Source organism: Camponotus vicinus, unplaced genomic scaffold (assembly GCF_025532165.1).
Source record: "Camponotus vicinus isolate PSW18456_S1 unplaced genomic scaffold, iyCamVici1.0 SCAF_1, whole genome shotgun sequence".
Taxonomy (NCBI): Eukaryota; Metazoa; Arthropoda; class Insecta; order Hymenoptera; family Formicidae; genus Camponotus; species Camponotus vicinus.
The window spans coordinates 24,690,909-24,709,955 of record NW_028141945.1 but is presented as its reverse complement, the minus strand read 5'-3'; the positions used below and the strand labels follow the sequence as shown (position 1 = coordinate 24,709,955).

At 29.7% G+C, this 19,047-nt stretch overlaps 2 protein-coding genes and 1 long non-coding RNA gene across 3 annotated transcripts; all 3 read left to right on the top strand.

Moving 5' to 3' along the window:
* Positions 1–422: 422 nt before the first annotated feature.
* On the top strand, positions 423–4,547 carry LOC145960940 (uncharacterized). Its single transcript, XM_083080722.1, has 4 exons — positions 423–580; positions 3,928–4,170; positions 4,254–4,474; positions 4,525–4,547. Exons 1-4 carry the CDS (start codon positions 423–425, stop codon positions 4,545–4,547), a joined length of 645 nt encoding a protein of 214 aa, XP_082936848.1.
* A 33-nt stretch (positions 4,548–4,580) lies between these two features.
* LOC145963886 (uncharacterized) lies at positions 4,581–7,303 on the top strand. The gene is made up of 4 exons (XR_014436291.1): positions 4,581–4,692; positions 4,826–4,953; positions 6,811–6,934; positions 7,134–7,303. It is a non-coding gene; the product is annotated as an uncharacterized LOC145963886 (long non-coding RNA).
* A 9,326-nt stretch (positions 7,304–16,629) lies between these two features.
* LOC145976783 (uncharacterized) lies at positions 16,630–17,683 on the top strand. The gene is made up of 3 exons (XM_083108185.1): positions 16,630–16,675; positions 16,949–17,288; positions 17,402–17,683. The coding sequence occupies exons 1-3, from the start codon at positions 16,637–16,639 to the stop codon at positions 17,557–17,559; spliced, it is 537 nt and encodes a 178-aa protein (XP_082964311.1). The 5' UTR covers positions 16,630–16,636; the 3' UTR covers positions 17,560–17,683.
* The last annotated feature ends 1,364 nt before the right edge of the window (positions 17,684–19,047 follow it).

Here is a 19,047-nt window from a genome sequence, read left to right as displayed (position 1 = left end):
TAGCGCATATATACCTATAAATAACGATTAAAAAGACAAAACATTTCATTGGAAAATAACATTGAAATAAAACCATAAAACTATACATCTCAAGAAGTGAAAAAAAAATTGTCCAAAAATTCTTTCCAAAGAATTTGTCATACGTACCTGCTCCTATGGTGACTTTTTTGACCAATCAGGACTCTCTTGTTCTGATAAACCAAATGCCGTGAATCATTTCTAAGAAAGAAAGTGCATCTTTAGTGAACCACGTGCAACGTCGAACGAAGTGTATCTAATACACGCAGTGTTACAAGTAGAAGTAAAATTTGTGCGCCTATATTCGTGATTAATTATATATATAAATATATAAACGAAATTAGTGGTGCGAAAATAAATAATATCGGTTGCGAGCTGTTTTGCGAATCGTTGAATTTTTTACGATGTCTACGATAACACATTTGCCGGATGAAATAATTGCTACCATTCTGGAAAATAAGAACATCAGCTTGGAGGATATCGTGAATTTTAAATCCACGTGTAAGAGATTACAGCATATAACATTTAGCACCAAATTTTGGGGAAAAAAGTTTTTTCAGAGGTATGATTTTAAATATTTTTTAATTAAATTTTTTATATTTATTTCATATTTGGTCGATTTCCATCGCTCAACAAACCTTCGTGAAACTAATAGTGAAAAAATAATGTTAAAGGTATTACATTATTATCTTATTAATTTATATTGCGTTTGTTGCTTCATCGTATATTGAGCTTCTAATGTTACATTTTAATACGATCGTAGTAAAGGATCAAAATTTAATAAAGCCAAAATTTTAATACGTCTAGAAATACTTTCAATGCCACTTTCAATCTATGTAGTTACATCTCCTTACTTTTATTATGATTAATATTTATAAAGATATTTCTTTTATATTCATTTGTTTCATAAGTGTTATTTTTTTATATTTCAATATTTACTTATATATTTACTTATATAATATTCTAATTAATTTTCATAAATTGAATATTTTGGAGCGGAACTCGTGTGTATATATATATATATATATACAGGGTGACCCATTTTAACTTAGGCAGCCAAATAACTCGAAAAATAAGCAAGATAGAGAAAAATGTTTTAGACAAAAGTTGTATGGTTTCGAGGGGGCCATAAGATGGTATCATTGGTTTGACCTTGAAGAGTCATTTGAAGGTCACGTGAAGGTCACTTCAATTTTTTTAAATGGAATACCCTATATATTTTTGTACATTCTTGTAGCTTATTTCGAGAGCTTTCCAAAACACTATAATTAAGTACCTTTCCGTTAAGTACTTTTTGAGTTATGATGCTTGAAATAATTTCTTAATTTTACATAAACCGTAAAATATCTTGTAAAATATTCATTTTTCGATTATCTTACCTTAATACTTTTATGTACAAAATAATGAGAGGAATCAATTGGTGTAAAGAAAACACATAGTTGTTTTTAAGAAAAAATATGGAATTGTTAATTGCAAATTACATATTTTTTCTTCGAAACAACTATGTGTTTTCTTTACACCAATTGATTCCTCTCATTATTTTGTACATAAAACTATTAAGGTAAGGTAATCGAAAAATGAATATTTTACAAGATATTTTACGGTTTATGTAAAATTAAGAAATTATTTCAAGCCTCATAACTCAAAAAGTACTTAACGAAAATGTACTTAATTATAGTGTTTTGGAAAGCTCTCGAGATGAGCTACAAGAATGTACAAAAATATATAGGATGTTCCATTTAAAAAAATTGAAGTGACCTTCACGTGACCTTCAAATGACTCTTCAAGGTCAAACCAATGATACCATCTTATGGCCCCCTCGAAACCATACAACTTTTGTCTAAAACATTTTTCTCTATCTTGCTTATTTTTCGAGTTATTTGGCTGCCTAAGTTAAAATGGGTCACCCTGTATATAATAGAATATCTGGAACTCATAATATTACAGGTATTTTATTCTTGAAATTTTCTGTTCAAATTTGATGATTTTTACAATGTTATAAAACATCATATGCAATCAATTTTATCCATTTATTGATTGTAAAAATTAAATATTATTTTATTCTAAAATATTTTAGAATAAAAAATACTTCAGTTTTTATTTTTGTTTTAATGGCATGCCTCAATCTAAATATCTCTATACAATTATTTTTAACTTAGCTTCTCATAATATAAAATTAAATTAAATTAAATAATGCGAGATTTTATCGCAGCAGATGCATCTGGATATTATAATATGATAATTATGCAGATATAGAGAGCCATTTCCGATTTCAATAATTTTCACATATCTTGTCAAGATTAATATTTTGAGTAATGTTATAAAGGTTTTAGCCCGCACTAGTTTATTAATAATTTATCAACAAAAAATGTTTAATGATTAGAATATAATTTTACGTCATACAACGGTTATATAAAGTAATTCAAGCCGAATTTTAGCTTTAAATAAAAAATAAGTTTGAGCCAGTTTTATATCTTTCTAAAGTGAAGTCTCACCGTAAACGAGGAAGAGGGCAGAACCCACTGTGTTCACGCATGTACCTTGCAAGACAAAATAAAATTTACTCTTATTGTTAGCGAGGGTCAAGTTTAGATGCAGAGTGAATTTCATTTCGCCTTTCAAAGTACCTGCGTGGACGCAGTGAATTGCTTATATAATTGTTAATTTCAAATTACGTATTTTTTCTTAAAAAAAATTATGTTTTCTTTACAATTAATTCCTCACATTATTTTGTGCATAAAGTTATTGAGTAAAATATAATCGAAAAATGAATATTTTACGTATATTAGATGTTTTATGATTTATATAAAATTAAGAAATTATTTCAAGCCTCATAACTCGAAAAATACTTAACAAAAAATATTTTATTATAGTGTTTTGAAAAGAGGTCTCGAGATAAGCTGCAAGAATGTAATAAAAAATATGGAGTTTCATTTAATAAAGCAAATTTCAAGTCCCTATGACCTTGGCACGTTCACTCCAGGTTAAACAACCCAATGTCACCATCAGATGTCCCCCTCCGAACCCTACAACTTTTGTCTAAAACAGCGTTGGGATTTACTTGCAACTTTCAGCCTGATTTCTTAGCTTACGCCTACTGTGCCCCTCTTACCACTCGCGCCTTAGCGACCGCGCCACCGGACGCTCGTAACTAAGGAGCGCTCAGGAACGTACGCGTCACAAATATTATGTAGCAATCTATCTAAGTTCTCTTTATTGTTTATTAATAATAAAAATAAGTATCCTGTTATTAATTACGTATATGTTCTGTAACAATTTAAAATATTGTGTTTTGAAACGTAATTACAATAAAGAGAACTTAGATAGATAGATTGCCACATTATATTTGTGACGCACACGTTCCTGAGCGCTCCTTAGTTACGAGCGGCGCGAGCGGTAAGAGGGGAACAGTAGGCGTAAGCTAAAGAGTCGTCTACAATGGCCGTAGCATAAGGTTGTAAAGACCGTAAGCGAAATGAACCAAATCCATTTCCTACGGCTACGATGTATGTTCTACGGCGGACGCGCAATCAGAATTAAGAACGCAGAATTCTTCCGTGACTGCGTATGCGCGACCGCCGTAGAACGCACGAAATCCGTAGGAAATGGATTTGGTTCATTTCGCTTACGGTCTTTACAACCTTATGCTACGGCCATTGTAGACGACCCTTAAGAAATCCGGCCGAAAGTTGCAAGTAAATCCCAGCACTGGTCTAAAATATTTTTTCATCCGACCACTTTCTGCGATGTTAATCGGGGTGCATAATTAAAATAAGACACCCTGTATATATATAATTAAAATATATGATATATGTGTTTACTTTATAAAATAAAATAAATATTGTCTATAATTTATTGCTGATATTTATTGTTTAACAAACTTTTGAAGCATATTCTTTTCAATTTTAGATTTCCCTTGTCGAATAGAATACATAACAAAGAGGGATTGAAGAAAATTTTTAACCATTTAGAAGTAGGTATAAAATGTATCGAAGAACTACGGCATTATGTGTCATTAATGTCTTATAATAACTTACCGGATATCAAAGAAATGGAATTGAATAGACTTCTGCGTTCCATAGCTGAACATTATATAATATATTGTTTTGTTTTGGTTGATATAAATAGAATTATTTCTACACAATTACCATGGTAAAATTTAATAAACCAAATTGCCACTAACATTATAAATTAATGTTAATATTATATAATTAATATGTAAATTATTTTTTCAGGCACGATTCCAATTTGATAGTTAAATATTATTTTGGCCTAATTTATCATTGGTTAAAACAGTATCGGTTAACATACAAGCAAACCAAATTTATATACATGCCAAAGGAAAAGTTGCTTTTAGAAAAGCAAATTACTATTATCGCACAATATTTTCAACCATATATATCTTACTCAATCATTGATACATGGTTAAATGATATTGCGCAAGAAGTACTATCCCGCCTTAAAAATAAATATCCTACACATTCAATATTCTCGACGTCTTCTGAGCAATTTACTTTATGGAGAAATAACAATATCAATGATAACTTCTGGAATCTAACAGAAGCCAAACAGATTATGCGTATTCTTGATGAAATTATGTTTTCTGATTTAAGTGTCCCTCGAGTACATCAATTATTGGTAACATTAGGTGTCGAAGAAAAATTTATAAATTATGTAAATTTTTTTTTATTATATTAAATTATAATTTTTATATATTAAATTATAACTGTTTTGTACTGTGCAAACTATGTTTTATATCTTATAAATTTTCAATATAATTTTTCTCTAATAAAATTTGATAATACAGATTTTAGAATATTACCAAGGATGTCTATTGCCTATTATATATCACAGCGTAGCCAGAAGACTTGGTTTATGTTGCTTTCTGAGTTATAGGTATGGTTTTTCCATGGCCATCCTATGGAGACCAAAATAGTTAGTAACAATTTTAGCTCTAAAGCTTTTCAACCTATCTGATATGTATATATACAGGGTGGCCCATTTTAATCCATCCAGTCGAATATCTCGAAAACCAAGCCTGGGAGAGAAAAATGTTTCAGACAAAAGTTGTTTGGTTTCGAGGGGGCCATAAGATGGTACCATTGGTTTGACCTTGAAGAGTCATTTGAAGGTCACGTGAAGGTCACCTTCAATTTCTTAAATGGAACCTACTATTTGTCATTGCATATTCTTGTAGCTTATCTCGAGAGCTCCCCATGGAACTCCCCATTTTTTATTGCATATTCTTATAGCTCATCTCGAGAGCTTTCCAAAACACTATAATTAAGTTAGTTTTCATTAAGTACTTTCGAGTTATGAGGCTTGAAATAATTTCTTAATTTTACATGAACCGTAAAATATCTTGTAAAATATTCATTTTTCGATTATCTTACCTTAATACTTTTATGTACAAAATAATGAGAGGAATCAATTGGTGTAAAGAAAACACATAATTGTCTCGAAAAAAAATGTAATTGTTAATTGCAAATTACATTTTTTCTTTGTATGTAATTTACAATTAACAATTCCATATTTTTTCTTAAAAACAACTGTATGTTTTCTTTACACCAATTGATTCCTCTCATTATTTTGTATATAAAAGTATTAAGGTAAGATAATCGAAAAATGAATATTTTACTAGATATTTTATGGTTTATATAAAATTAAGAAATTATTTCAAGCCTCATAACTCGAAAAGTACTGAATAAAGAAATATTTTATTATAGCGTTTTGGAAAGCTCTCGAGATAAGCTACAAGAATAAGTAATAAAAAATAGAGGTTCCCATTTAAAAAACGGAAGTTGACCTTCAAATGACCTTGAAAATGACCTTTAATGTCGAATCCAAGGTCACTATTAGATAGCCCCCTTTGTTCCCTACAACTTTTATCCGGGTTTTCCTTCAAACGTTGATCCTGAAAAGTTATGAGGGTGGAACTTTTAAAATGGGACACCCTGCATATATGTACAGGGGGTAAACAAAATAATATGAACGCTTGAAAAATACACTATATTTGTTTATTAATAACGTGTTAGGCTATTATTTGCCTTTAATTCAGCTTCAATTTTCCTTGGAAAAGAACTATACAATTTTTGAATAGTCTCCAGTGGAATATTGTCCCATTATTTTATCAAAATATCTGTCAATTACTTTAAAGATGTTGGAGTAGGGGATCTGCTTCTCACTCTCTTTTCCAGAACTGCCTATAGTGGTTCGATGATATTTAAATCGAGCAATTGTGCTGGTCAGAGAAGATATTAAAGTTCATTTTGATGTGTTTAAATCAAGATTAAACTTTTCTAACTGTGTGCATGGTTGCGTTACACATCTTAAAGATTGTATTATTTAATAGAAGAATGGGACAATATTCCATTGGAAACTATTCAAAAATTATATGATTCTATTTCAAGGAAAATTGAAGTTATATTAAAGGCAAATGGTGGCTCAATATCTTATTAATAAACAAATACAGTATTTATTTTTCAGGTGTTCACATTATTTTGTCTACTTTCTGTATATGCATATATATATATATATATATATATATATATATATATATATATATACACAGACACACACACACACAAGATGTGCCAGTCTAGAAAAGGCCAATTATCTCCGAAAATAGTGGTCCTGTGGAAAAATGTTTGAGACAAACGTTGTAGGGTTTTAAGTGACGCATTACATAACAATATTATATACATGTGTGTGTGTGTGTGTGTGTGTGTGTGTGTGTGTGTGTGTGTGTGTGTATATATCCATGTGCAAATAATTATTTTTTAATATTTTCAGTTATACAGGATGTTATCAATCGGTACAATATTTTAAGATAAAATCGGGGCTACCATATCCCTCGAACATTGTCAGAGGGACATGTCGCATTATACAACCACTGGATCCATTATATAACATATTGGTAAGCAACTTTTTATGGATAGATTTTTTTTACTAATTTTAGCAAGTAGTTAATGAAGTTAATAATCAATTATAAGTCTTATAAATAATATGTTAGCCAGTGAATCTATATATTCTATGAGCAATAAATAAAATTTAATTTTCTTTTATCTTCTTTTTTGTAATTAAAAGATTGTTTATATATGTTTATCATTTTTCAGCAAACACGAAATCTGTTATTTAATCTCTATAAATTGAGAAATCATTATAATGTTTGCACTGATTTACGATTGAAACATCAAGTATCTTACAAATGGAAAATGATGTACATGTTGAATTTTTTATTACGCTGCTTAAGCTATAATATTGATGATATATATATGGATAATGAATACACATATATTACACGTTCAATAAAGGTAATGTATAACATGTTGTATATGATATAATGTAATACACACGCGCGCGCGCGCGTGCGTGTGTGTGCGTGCGTGTGCGTGTGCGTGTGCGTGTGCGTGTGCGTGTGCGTGCGTGCGTGCGTGCGTGCGTGCGTGTGTGTGTGTGTGTGTGTGTACAGGGTGTATTAAAATGTGCGGATGCGGAATACACAGCATGATTGTTTGTCAAAACAAACAATTTTTTCCTCTGGCAAAATTGCGTTTGAACATTACTTTTTTAATAAGAGCTTTTTAAATGAGAACTTTAAGGATGTTTTGTACCTATTTTCAAAATATTGAGAATTTAATGAAAATTGTACAGAATGTTCTTACATATGTTTAGAATCTTCAGTACAATTTTTAAATCGATTCACTAAAGCGTTCACAAGTTATAAGGATTTTAATTTGCACCGAATTAACATGTGTTCTTATGGGAAACGTATAACCACGTCGATTCAAATGACAAAAACACATGGAAATAATATTCAGAATTTGTTTAAAATTTGCAAAAGTGTAGTTTAGATACAGAGGAAATATTTGATCAAATAATATTATACAAGTACTAACTGGTTAAAAAGATATTAAATATAATTCAATTAAATTAGCCATGTATCTGACACAAGGCGAAATTCTCTGTGAAAGTTTGGCAACGTCGCACTCGGCTGAGAAGAATGAGAGAGACGGGAATAGTGCCGAAGCATGTTGAAGCTGTATACTTAGAGCAAATTGCGAAAAAATACTAATATATATATACGAACTAACCTTACACCTCGAGCAATTTCTGAAAATCTGTCAACCTACAAATGCGTATAAGTCATCGACTGATATAAGCAGTATAGGCTTCGTGTGTAGAGCGCGAAGTTCGGCCAACTTACGAAAAATTACAACGTTGTCACATTTTACGCTCGCCAGAGACATGACAAATTATTAAATTTATTAATTAAATTGCTATAAATAATGCATTTTTTTAATTAATAAATGTTTTAATATTTATTCTGACACTTTAAACCACTCAGTAACGTTAAATTATTTTATTCTCAAAAATGAAATTTCGTGTTGTCAAGTTGAATTTGAGGTATCGTTACTGCCAAAAGTTAATCATTTCGATTAACAAAATTCGGAATATTTCAGTAAAAACGCAATAAATATTAAAAAATACATCTTTGCACTGTAGCTAAGATCAAATTGTAATATTCCACGCAATTTCTCATACTCAAAATACACCAAAAGTGGATATATTCGTCAATATTGATTTTCAGCTACTTTTTGCTGAGATTGTACATACAAAACATCCTTAAATTAACGAATAACCACTTTAGATTATACTTGAATCAGGGGCGGCGCGCGCACAACATATGTGACATTTGAGAGTATACGCTATTTTACTATTTCGCCAAAGCTTTTACAAGAATTATGCACGATATCTAAATATCATTATTTTCAACACATCTTACTTAATAAGAGAAGATTTTTTAATTGATACCCCGGAGCAACGACTAAAAGTATGATTAAATTACCTGTAAATAATATTGATCTAAAATTATTGCTCCAATGTTTTAAAAATTTGTTGACCCTGAAAAGGGCCGATTAAATGATTTAGAGCATATTCATATATCTATTTGCGGGACGAGTATGTGTATACAAATGGAAGATTTGCATTTCGAACATATGTTTCAAAACATTTAATCGGTCAAAACATATTTAGGACGTTAAAGCAATAATTTTGGATCAAAATTATTCGCGTGTAATCTAATCTATTTATTTTATTTTTAGATTTGTTGCTTCGATGACATCGATCAATTAGAAAATCTTCTCTTATTAAATACGTTGTATTGAAAATAACGATATTTAGATATCATGTATAATTCTTGTAAAACCTTTGGCAAAATAGTAAAATAGCATACACGCTCAAATGCCACATATGTCGTGCGCACGCCGCCCCTGATTCAAATGTAATCTAAAGCACTTATTGTTAAAGTTAATTTAACAATAAGTTAACTTAAAGTTGCTCTCATTTAAGAAGTAATGACGCAATTTTACTAGAGGAAAAAATTGTTTGTTTTAATACGAACAATCATATGTGCATTCTGCATCCGCGAATTTTGGCATCCTAAATATATACAGGGTGTCCGACTCGTGAGGGACCAAACGAAAAGTGATGATAGATTGGGTCAAATTAAGAAGAAAAGTCCTCTACCATTTTGCAAAATTTGCAATAATTATTAAGTAATAAGCAAAAATGTCACATGAAGGTTTAATTTTTTAAATGGAACCCCCTATTTTTTATTATGTATTCTTATAGCTTATCTCGAGAGCTTTCCAAAACACTATAATAAAGTATTTCTTCAAAGAGTACTTTTCGAGTTATGAGGCTTGAAATAATTTCTTAATTTTACATAAACCATAAAATATCTAGTAAAATATTCATTTTTCGATTATCTTACCTTAATACTTTTATATGCAAAATAATGAGAGGAATCAATTGGTGTAAAAAAAAAACAGTTGTTTTTAAGAAAAAATATATAATTGTTAATTGCAAATTACATTTCTTTTTTTTAAAAACAACTATGTTTTTTCTTTACACCAATTGATTTCTCATTGTTTTGTATATAAAAGTATTAAGGTAAGATAATCGAAAAATTAATATTTTACTAGATATTTTATGGTTTATGTAAAATTAAGAAATTATTTCAAGCCTCATGACTCGAAAAGTACTCAATGAAGAAATACTTTATTATAGTGTTTTGGAAAGCTCTCGAGATAAGCTATAAGAATGCATAATAAAAAATAGCGGGTTCCATTTAAAAAATTAAAAGTAACCTTTATGTGACATTTTTGCTTATTACTTAATAATTATTGCGAATTTTGCAAAATGGTAGACGACTTTTCTTCTTAGTTTGACCCAATCTATCATCACTTTTCGTTTGGTCCCTCACGAATCGGACACCCTGTATACAGGATGTTCCTGAGCACTCCATCACGCACTTGTGAGGAGGTAGAGCGCAGTAAATTAAATAAAGAAGTCCTATTCCATGTAACAATTTTTGCAATAATAATAGAAATATTAATTATTAAAATCAGACGAATGAGAGAAACTATAGCATAGCTCACCGTGTCAGACATTGCCTGCCGGCGTGCGACGATGGAAGGGACAGCGCGCCGCTACCCGTGGTTACCGCCATCGCCATTTTCACGTTTCGCCGCGTGCCGGCAGGTAATGTCTGACACGGTGGGCCGTGCTATAGCTCGAGCGGTCGTGCGCTTCTCTCATTCGTCCGACTTTAATAATTAATATTTCTATTATTATTGTGAAAATCGTTAAACGATATAGGACTTCTTTATTTAATTTACTGCGCTCTACCTCCTCACATGTGCGTGATAGAGTGTTCAGGAACACTCTGTGTATGTATACAGGGTGTCCCATTTCAAATGTCCACCCCAAATATCTCTCTCATTTTTGATTTTAGAGAAAAATGGTTCAGACATGTTTTGTATGGTTTCGAGGGGGCCTTAAGATGGTACCATTGATTTGACCATGAAGAGTCATTTGAAGGTCACGTGAAGGTCACTTCAATTTTTTAAAATGGAACACCCTATATATTTTTGCACATTCTTGTAGCTTATCTCGAGAGCTTTCCAAAACACTATAATTAAGTACCTTTTCGTTAAGTACTTTTTGAGTTATGAGGCTTGAAATAATTTCTTAATTTTACATAAACCGTAAAATATCTTGTAAAAGATTCATTTTTCGATTATCTTACCTTAATACTTTTACGTACAAAATAATGAGAGGAATCAATTGGTGTAAAGAAAACACATAGTTGTTTTGAAGAAAAAATATGTAATTTGCAATTAACAATTCCATATTTTTTCTTAAAAACAACTATGTGTTTTCTTTACACCAATTGATTCCTCTCATTATTTTGTACATAAAAGTATTAAGGTAAGATAATCGAAAAATGAATATTTTACAAGATATTTTACGGTTTATGTAAAATTAAGAAATTATTTCAAGCATCATAACTCAAAAAGTACTTAACGGAAAGGTACTTAATTATAGTGTTTTGGAAAGCTCTCGAAATAAGCTACAAGAATGTACAAAAATATATAGGGTATTCCATTTAAAAAAATTGAAGTGACCTTCACGTGACCTTCAAATGACTCTTCAAGGTCAAACCAATGATACCATCTTATGGCCCCCTCGAAACCATACAACTTTTGTCTAAAACATTTTTCTCTATCTTGCTTATTTTTCGAGTTATTTGGCTGCCTAAGTTAAAATGGGTCACCCTGTATATATATATATATATATATATATATATATATATATATATATGGTGTTCGAAAATTATTAAATTAAATATTATTAATATTTTAGACAAAAGTTGTAGGATTCAGAAGGGGACATTTGATAGTGACATTGATTTGATCTTGAATGAACGTGCCAAGATCATATGGAGTTCAATTTTGTTTCTTGAAAATCCTGCACAGGTCAGAAAATTTGCTAAATGACCTTGTGCTCTCTACTTTTAATTTCATTTTCTTATAGCTCATCTCGAGAGCTTTCCAAAACACTATAAAATATTTTTTGTTAAGTACTTTTCGAGTTATGAGGCTTGAAATAATTTCTTAATTTTACATAAACCATAAAATATCTCGTAAAATATTCATTTTTCGATTATCTTATCTCACAATATTTTTATACACAAAATAATGAGAGGACTTAATTAGTACAAAGAAAGCATAACTGTGTTTAAAAAAATCTGTAATTGTTAATTCCAAGTTACATATTTTTTCTTAAAAACAATTATAGGTTTTCTTTACACCAATTAATTGGTGTATGTAAAATTAAGAAATTACTTCAACTCTCATAACTCGAAAAGTACTTAAGGTTATGCTTAGTCATAAAAGTAAAAAAAAAAACGATTTTTATCTTTTTACATTTTCTTGAAGTATCATATCGAAAATATTTCCTAAAAGTTTCAAATTAATCGGATGCAAATTGACAGAGTTATAAGTGTATGTTTCATGAAGCGGTAGAATGTATATCTTCGTTTAAATATGACTATAAAGCTTCAGCTCTGATGTTTTGAGGGCTAAGCCAATATATAGGTAAAGATGTAATAAAAAAGATTTAATAAACTAAAATTATATAAGCCCGGAATAGATGATTCTGTATAAATTAAAAAATCTGCATTTTATTTAAAAATAAACTTGAATAAATCTTAAACGTGTTTTTCTCGAAATCATTTTTTCAAAGCCGATGAGCAAGATATTTCGAAAACCGTTACACCGATTTGCTTGAAATTTTACAGGCTTCTTCTACATATAAAAACCTAGTAGATGAACGAAGGATTTTGTTTTTTAATGAATACTTTTTTTTATTTAATAAATAATGGGCAATTTTTAAGTCGAAAAAGAATATCTTAGTGTCAAATGGCTGCCATTTTGTCCCAAAACAATTTTTCGATTAATCCTTCGTTCATCTACTAGACAGTTTCATACATTAACTACAATTTACCGAATTTTTGATATCAGATGAATCAGCTTCAAATAACACTGCTCACCGCGCAGCGCTTTTTAAAAAACAATATACACGGGAGAATAATTATAACTTTTACATTTTTTAATATTTTATTTTAAAAAAATAATAACATCTTTAATATTTGTACTTTTGAATAAAAATTTATTTGTAAAAAAAATTACACTTCAAAAAAATTCCCAAACATCATACTTTTTTCGGTTTGCTGACTAGACATAACTCTTTAACAAAAAATATTTTATTATAGTGTTTTGGAAAGAGCTCTCGAGATAAATTGCAAGCATATGTAATAAAAAATATGGAGTTTCATTTAATAAAACAAAGTTTAATTCTATATGACGTTGGCACATTCACTCAAGATCAAACCAATGTCACCATCAGATGTCCCCCTGCGAACCCTATAACTTTTGTCTAAAATAAACTTTTGTCTAAAATATTTTTTCATCCGATCACTTTCTGGGCTTGTTAATTCGGATGCACAATTAAAATAAGACACCATGTATATATATAATTAAAATATATAATATGTGTTTACTTTATAATATAAAATAAATATTTTTTCTATAATTTATTGCTGATGTTTGTTGTTTAACATATTTATGAAGAATATTCTTTTCAATTTTAGATTTCCCTTGTCGAAAAGAATACATAACAAAAAGAAATTGGAGAAAATTTTTAACCATTTAGAAGCAGGTGTAAAATGTATCGAAGAACTACGGCATTATGTGTCACTAATGTCTTATAATAACTTAGGGAATATCAAAAAAATGGAATTGAATAAACTTCTGCGTTCCACGGCTGAAAATTCTATAATTTATCGTTTTGTTTTGGATGATATAAATAGAATTATTTCTGCACAATTATCATGGTAAAATTTAATAAACCAAATTGACACTAATATTATAAATTAATGTAAATATTGTATAATTAATATGTAAATTATTTTTTCAGGCACGATTCCAATTTGACAGTTAAATATTATTTCGGCCTAATTTATCATTGGTTAAAACAGTATCGGTTAGTATACAAGCAAACCAAATTTATATACATGCCAAAGGAAAAGCTGCTTTTAGAAAAGCAAATTACTATTATCGCACAATATTTTCAACCTTGTGTATCTTACTCAATCATTGATACATGGTTAAATGATATTGCGCAAGAAGTACTATCCCGCCTTAAAAATAAATATCCTACGCATTCGGTATTCTCGACGACTTGTGAGCAATTTACTTTTTGGAGAGATAACAATATCAACGATAACTTCTGGAATCCGGCAGATGCTAAACAAATTATGTGTATTCTTGACGAAATTATATTTTCTGATTTAATTGTTCATCAAGTACATCAATTATTGATAACATTAGATGTCGAAGAAAAATTTATGAATTATGTAAGTTATTTTCTTATTATATTAAATTATAATTTTTATATATTAAATTATAACTTTCTTATGTAGTGTGCAAACTATGTGTTTTATATCTTATAAATGTTCAATATAATTTTTCTCTAATAAAATTTGATGATACAGATTTTAAAACATTACCAAGGATGTCTATTGTCTATTATATATCACAGCATAGCTAGAAGACTTGGTTTACTTTGCTTTCTGAATTATAAGTGTGGTTTTGCAATGGCAATCCTATGGGAACCAAAATAGTTAGTAACAATTTTAGCTCTAGAGCTTTTCAACCTATCTGATGTATATATACAGGGTGTCCCTGAGCACTCCGTCACGCACTTGTGAGGAGGTAGAGCGCAGGAAATTAAATAAAGAAGTCCTATTCCATGTAACGATTTTTGCAATAATAATAGAAATATTAATTATTAAAATCGAACGAATGAGAGAAGCGCTCGACCGCTCGAGTTATAGCACGGCTGACCGTGTCAAACATTGCCTGTTGGCGCGCGGCGAAACATGAAAATGGCAATGGCGATAACCGGGTAGCGGCACGCTATCCCTCCCCTCGATTTTAATAATTAATATTTCTATTATTATTGCAAAAATCGTTACATGGAATAGGACTTCTTTATTTAATTTACTGCGATCTATCTCCTCATAAGTGCGTGATGGAGTGCTCAAGGACACCCTGTGTATATATATATATATATATATACACACAGGGTGTCCTTAAGTATGTATATATGTATATGTGTATATATATATATATACACACATGCGCGCGCGCGCGCGCGCGCGTGTGTGTGTGTGTACAAATAATTATTTTTTAATATTTTCAGTTATACAGAAGGTTATCAATCGGTAAAATATTTTTATATGATGAAATACGAAATTAATTCCTCGAACATTTACAGAGGAATATGTTGCGTTATGCATCCTCTGAATCCATTATATAACATATTGGTAAGCAACTTTTTATATATAAGTTTTTCTACCAATTTTAATACGAAGTAGTTGATGAAGATAATAATCAATTGTAAGTCTTATAAATAATATGTTAGTCATTTTGAATCAATATATTCTATAAACAATAAATTTTATTTTCTTTTATTTTCTTTTCTGTAATTGAAATATTGGTAAATGTTTACTTTAGGTTACATAGCTCGAAAAATTTTTATTTTCACATATATTGTAGAGGATACATTCTTAAGTAATACACCGTTTGAATTTTGCGGCGGTCTCTTTTCGTTTCTGAGATATGCACTTTTAAAGTTTCATGCTTTTATATAGGTGGCCCGGAACTTTTGGTAGGCACTGTATAACTTTCTTCCTTTTGCAAAGTACATATGTGACACCGTGGATTCCGCCCCGCCCCCCCTACGGGGAGAAAATATAACCTAACTCAACCCGTGTCTGAAGTGTGGAATATACCTGCATAAAAAGTTGCAAACTCATAAACCATGTGAAGCAAAATATGTCATATGTCAAGGTATTTCCTACACTTCAGACACAGCTTAGGTTTGGTTATTTTTTCCGGAAGTAGAGCCCCCCCCTAGGGGGTGGCGGAATCCACGGTGTTCACACATGTACTTTGCAAGACGGAGCAAAGTTTACAAATACATATATTCTAGATTTCAAGATTTCTAGCAAAACTAAACAATAATTCTATAGCTTAGCGATATGGGAGTAACAACGAGTAAACGTAAACAAAAAAATATAAACACACAAGTAAAATATAATAAGAAACCATGATAAACAAATGTAAACAAAAAATGTAAATACATAAATAGGATATAACGAAAAGATGATATAAAAGTATGAAACTTCAAAAGTGCATAATTCACAAACGAAAAGAGACCGCCGCAAAATTTAAACGGCGTATTACTTAGGAGTGTATCCTCTACAACATATGTAAAAATAAAAATGTTTCGAGTTTTGTAACCCAAAGTAAACATTTATCAATTATTGCTTATATATATATATATATATATATATGTATATATAAACAATAATTGATAAATGTTTACTTTGGGTTACAAAACTCGAAACATTTTTATTTTTACATATGTTGTAGAGGATACACTCCTAAGTAATACGCCGTTTAAATTTTGCGGCGGTCTCTTTTCGTTTGTGAATTATGCACTTTTGAAGTTTCATACTTTTATATATATATATATTATTTTTCAGCAAACACGAAATCTGATATTTAATCTCTATAGAATGAAAAATCATTGTAATCTTTGCACTGATTTACAATTGAAACACCAAGTATCTTACAAATGGAAAATGATGTACATGTTAAATTTTTTATCACGCAGCTTAAGCAATAATATTGAACGAATAAATATGGATTATGAATACACTTATATTACACGTTTAATAAAGGTAGTGTATAACATATTGTATATGATATACTGTAATATTAATATATTATATATATTTATATACGCATATGTATATGCATATGTATATGTATATGTTTTTGTAAATGTATATGTATATATGTATACATATATGAGTTCAGATGTCAATATACAATGTCAACTGTCTATATTATTTAAATAATTATAATAATTACTTTTGAAAACACTTCATAAAAGATATTGATTAAATTTTATTATTACATTATTATACACACATTTTGTTATGTATATACAGAATAGATCTAACATCGTCACAAATGAACAACTCGAAATAAGAAAAAGAGAAATTAAATTTAAGATTGGTATGATCGTAACGCACTCACCAAACTTGTCTTCGTCTTTTGAAAGAATTGATCGTCACGATGGCGTGATAATTGGTTGGCATTACAAATGTAAAGCTTCGCTTGTACAGAGAAAATTGTATTCTTTAGTTCCGCATCTGAGGGAAAGCTATAAAAAGCATCATACGTATCTATGTAGATGTCAAACTTGCGAATCAGACAATTCCAGATTTGTCTGTCAGCCGCACTATATAATTCTTGCAGAAAATAATATAATATGTTATGTACCACAAGGTATATATGAAATATTAGAGTAGCATTCTCTTTTATAAATTATATATATTTTATATAATTTTTCATCTCTTTAAACACGCACAATATAAAAAATATACTTTTTCTTATTTTAGATATGGTATCAAAATGTCCACCAAAGTGGATCAATAATATAGAGATAGGGCGATATTTTTCTAAATATGAAGGTACTTATTACGTACGAAATGAAAGCTTGGCAAGGAATTATCCAACTGATATCGCTGTTATGGACGAAATATTTTCTAATCAGTAGTGTGTATAATAATATCCATAATATATATATATATATATGTGTGTGTGTGTGTGTGTGTGTGTGTGTGTGTGTGTGTGTGTGTGTGTGTGTGTGTGTGTGTGTGTGTGTGTGTGTGTGTTTTAAAATTATGTATAAATATTTTTTAACTTTTCTCCATGAAAGTATTATAATATTGTAGACATTGTAAAATTAAAAATACAATGTTAATGAATGAATTATATTTTATCTTTCATGTTATGAAAGGTAAAATATAATAAGAATATATGTAGAATTATGTGGCGATAAATTTGTGTGAGACATTTTAACTAGACAAACTTTTTTATTGATAAATTAACTTGAATTTCCACAATAGTTTCCACTACACCAATTTCGATTCAATTATTCTCAATTTAATGCTCGTTATATGCAATGTACTACAAAATTCAAGAATATAAACTTTACGAATCTCATATTATATATTAAATATAGATATACGCGTCTTCTACAGGGTATTCTGTACAGGCTATCACAAAAAGATCGGGAAGTATCTCGAAAAACATAAATGTTGTAAAAAAATGTTTAATACAAAAAGAAAGTTTAAGAAAGGTTGTAAAGTTTAAAAAAATCTATTTAACCTCAGTTTAACGCTATCAAGGTCGGGACAAAATCATGAATTTTTTATACTAAATCGCTTATTTTTTATTGCATATTCTTATAGTCTCTTTTGAGAGTTTTATAAAATACTGTCCCATTAAAAAAAAGATAAAAAAATATGAAGATAAAATTATTCCATGTACATAAAAACCGTGCCAATAAGTAAAACAAATAAGCTTAAAAAATTGTTTACCCTTAGTACTTAGAAAATAATAGAAACTAAAAATAATTTTCTCCTAAATAGCATTCTGTAAAAAAGAAAAAATCAAAAGGTAATTATTTACTTATACGGACCCATATAGGAATAGCCAGACTTGACAACAGGGCCAATGCTTGGCCCGATATATGGTAACCGATGATTAGTCGATACTTGGCGTTCTATGTTGGCCCATGCATGGGAAATAATTGGGTGCCATTTACATAAGAAAACGCTACACTTTGCTACAACGCCATGCTTGGCCCGATATACGGTGACCAATGATTGGCCAATACTTGGCTTACTGTATTTGCCCATGCCTGGCATTTTCAAATTTGCCAGAAAATTCTAGAAACTTGGCGGGTATAAAATAGCCAACGAAAGAAATTCTCTGCGCAGTCCGTAACCGCTCTAAATTCGTTATCGCACAGCATATCTCTTTTTTCGCAGCAATTTTGCAGCAATCGCTCGAGTCCGAGTAAACGTTTTTTATTGCTTTGTTGCAGAAATAAATTATTATAAATATATACTTATAAAATAGTTTATTGGATATTTTTCGAATTTTTATTAAAAATACATTAACATATAATAATTATATATAAGTGTTCTTAATAAAAAGGGAAAAAATTTCTAGTAAAATATATTTTGATAAATGTATA

What these genes read in the sequence shown, in the direction of transcription:
- LOC145976783 (XM_083108185.1), top strand. Translation starts at nt 16,637, where the DNA reads ATGGATTATGAATACACTTATATTACACGTTTAATAAAG. An exon ending in ATATTACACGTTTAATAAAG is followed by an intron (nt 16,676 to 16,948) that starts GTAGTGTATAAC and finishes ATGTATATACAG; the next exon opens with AATAGATCTAACATCGTCAC. An exon ending in AATATGTTATGTACCACAAG is followed by an intron (nt 17,289 to 17,401) that starts GTATATATGAAA and finishes TTCTTATTTTAG; the next exon opens with ATATGGTATCAAAATGTCCA.
- LOC145960940 (XM_083080722.1), top strand. Translation starts at nt 423, where the DNA reads ATGTCTACGATAACACATTTGCCGGATGAAATAATTGCTACCATTCTG. An exon ending in ATTTCTACACAATTACCATG is followed by an intron (nt 4,171 to 4,253) that starts GTAAAATTTAAT and finishes TTATTTTTTCAG; the next exon opens with GCACGATTCCAATTTGATAG. An exon ending in TGCGCAAGAAGTACTATCCC is followed by an intron (nt 4,475 to 4,524) that starts GCCTTAAAAATA and finishes ACGTCTTCTGAG; the next exon opens with CAATTTACTTTATGGAGAAA.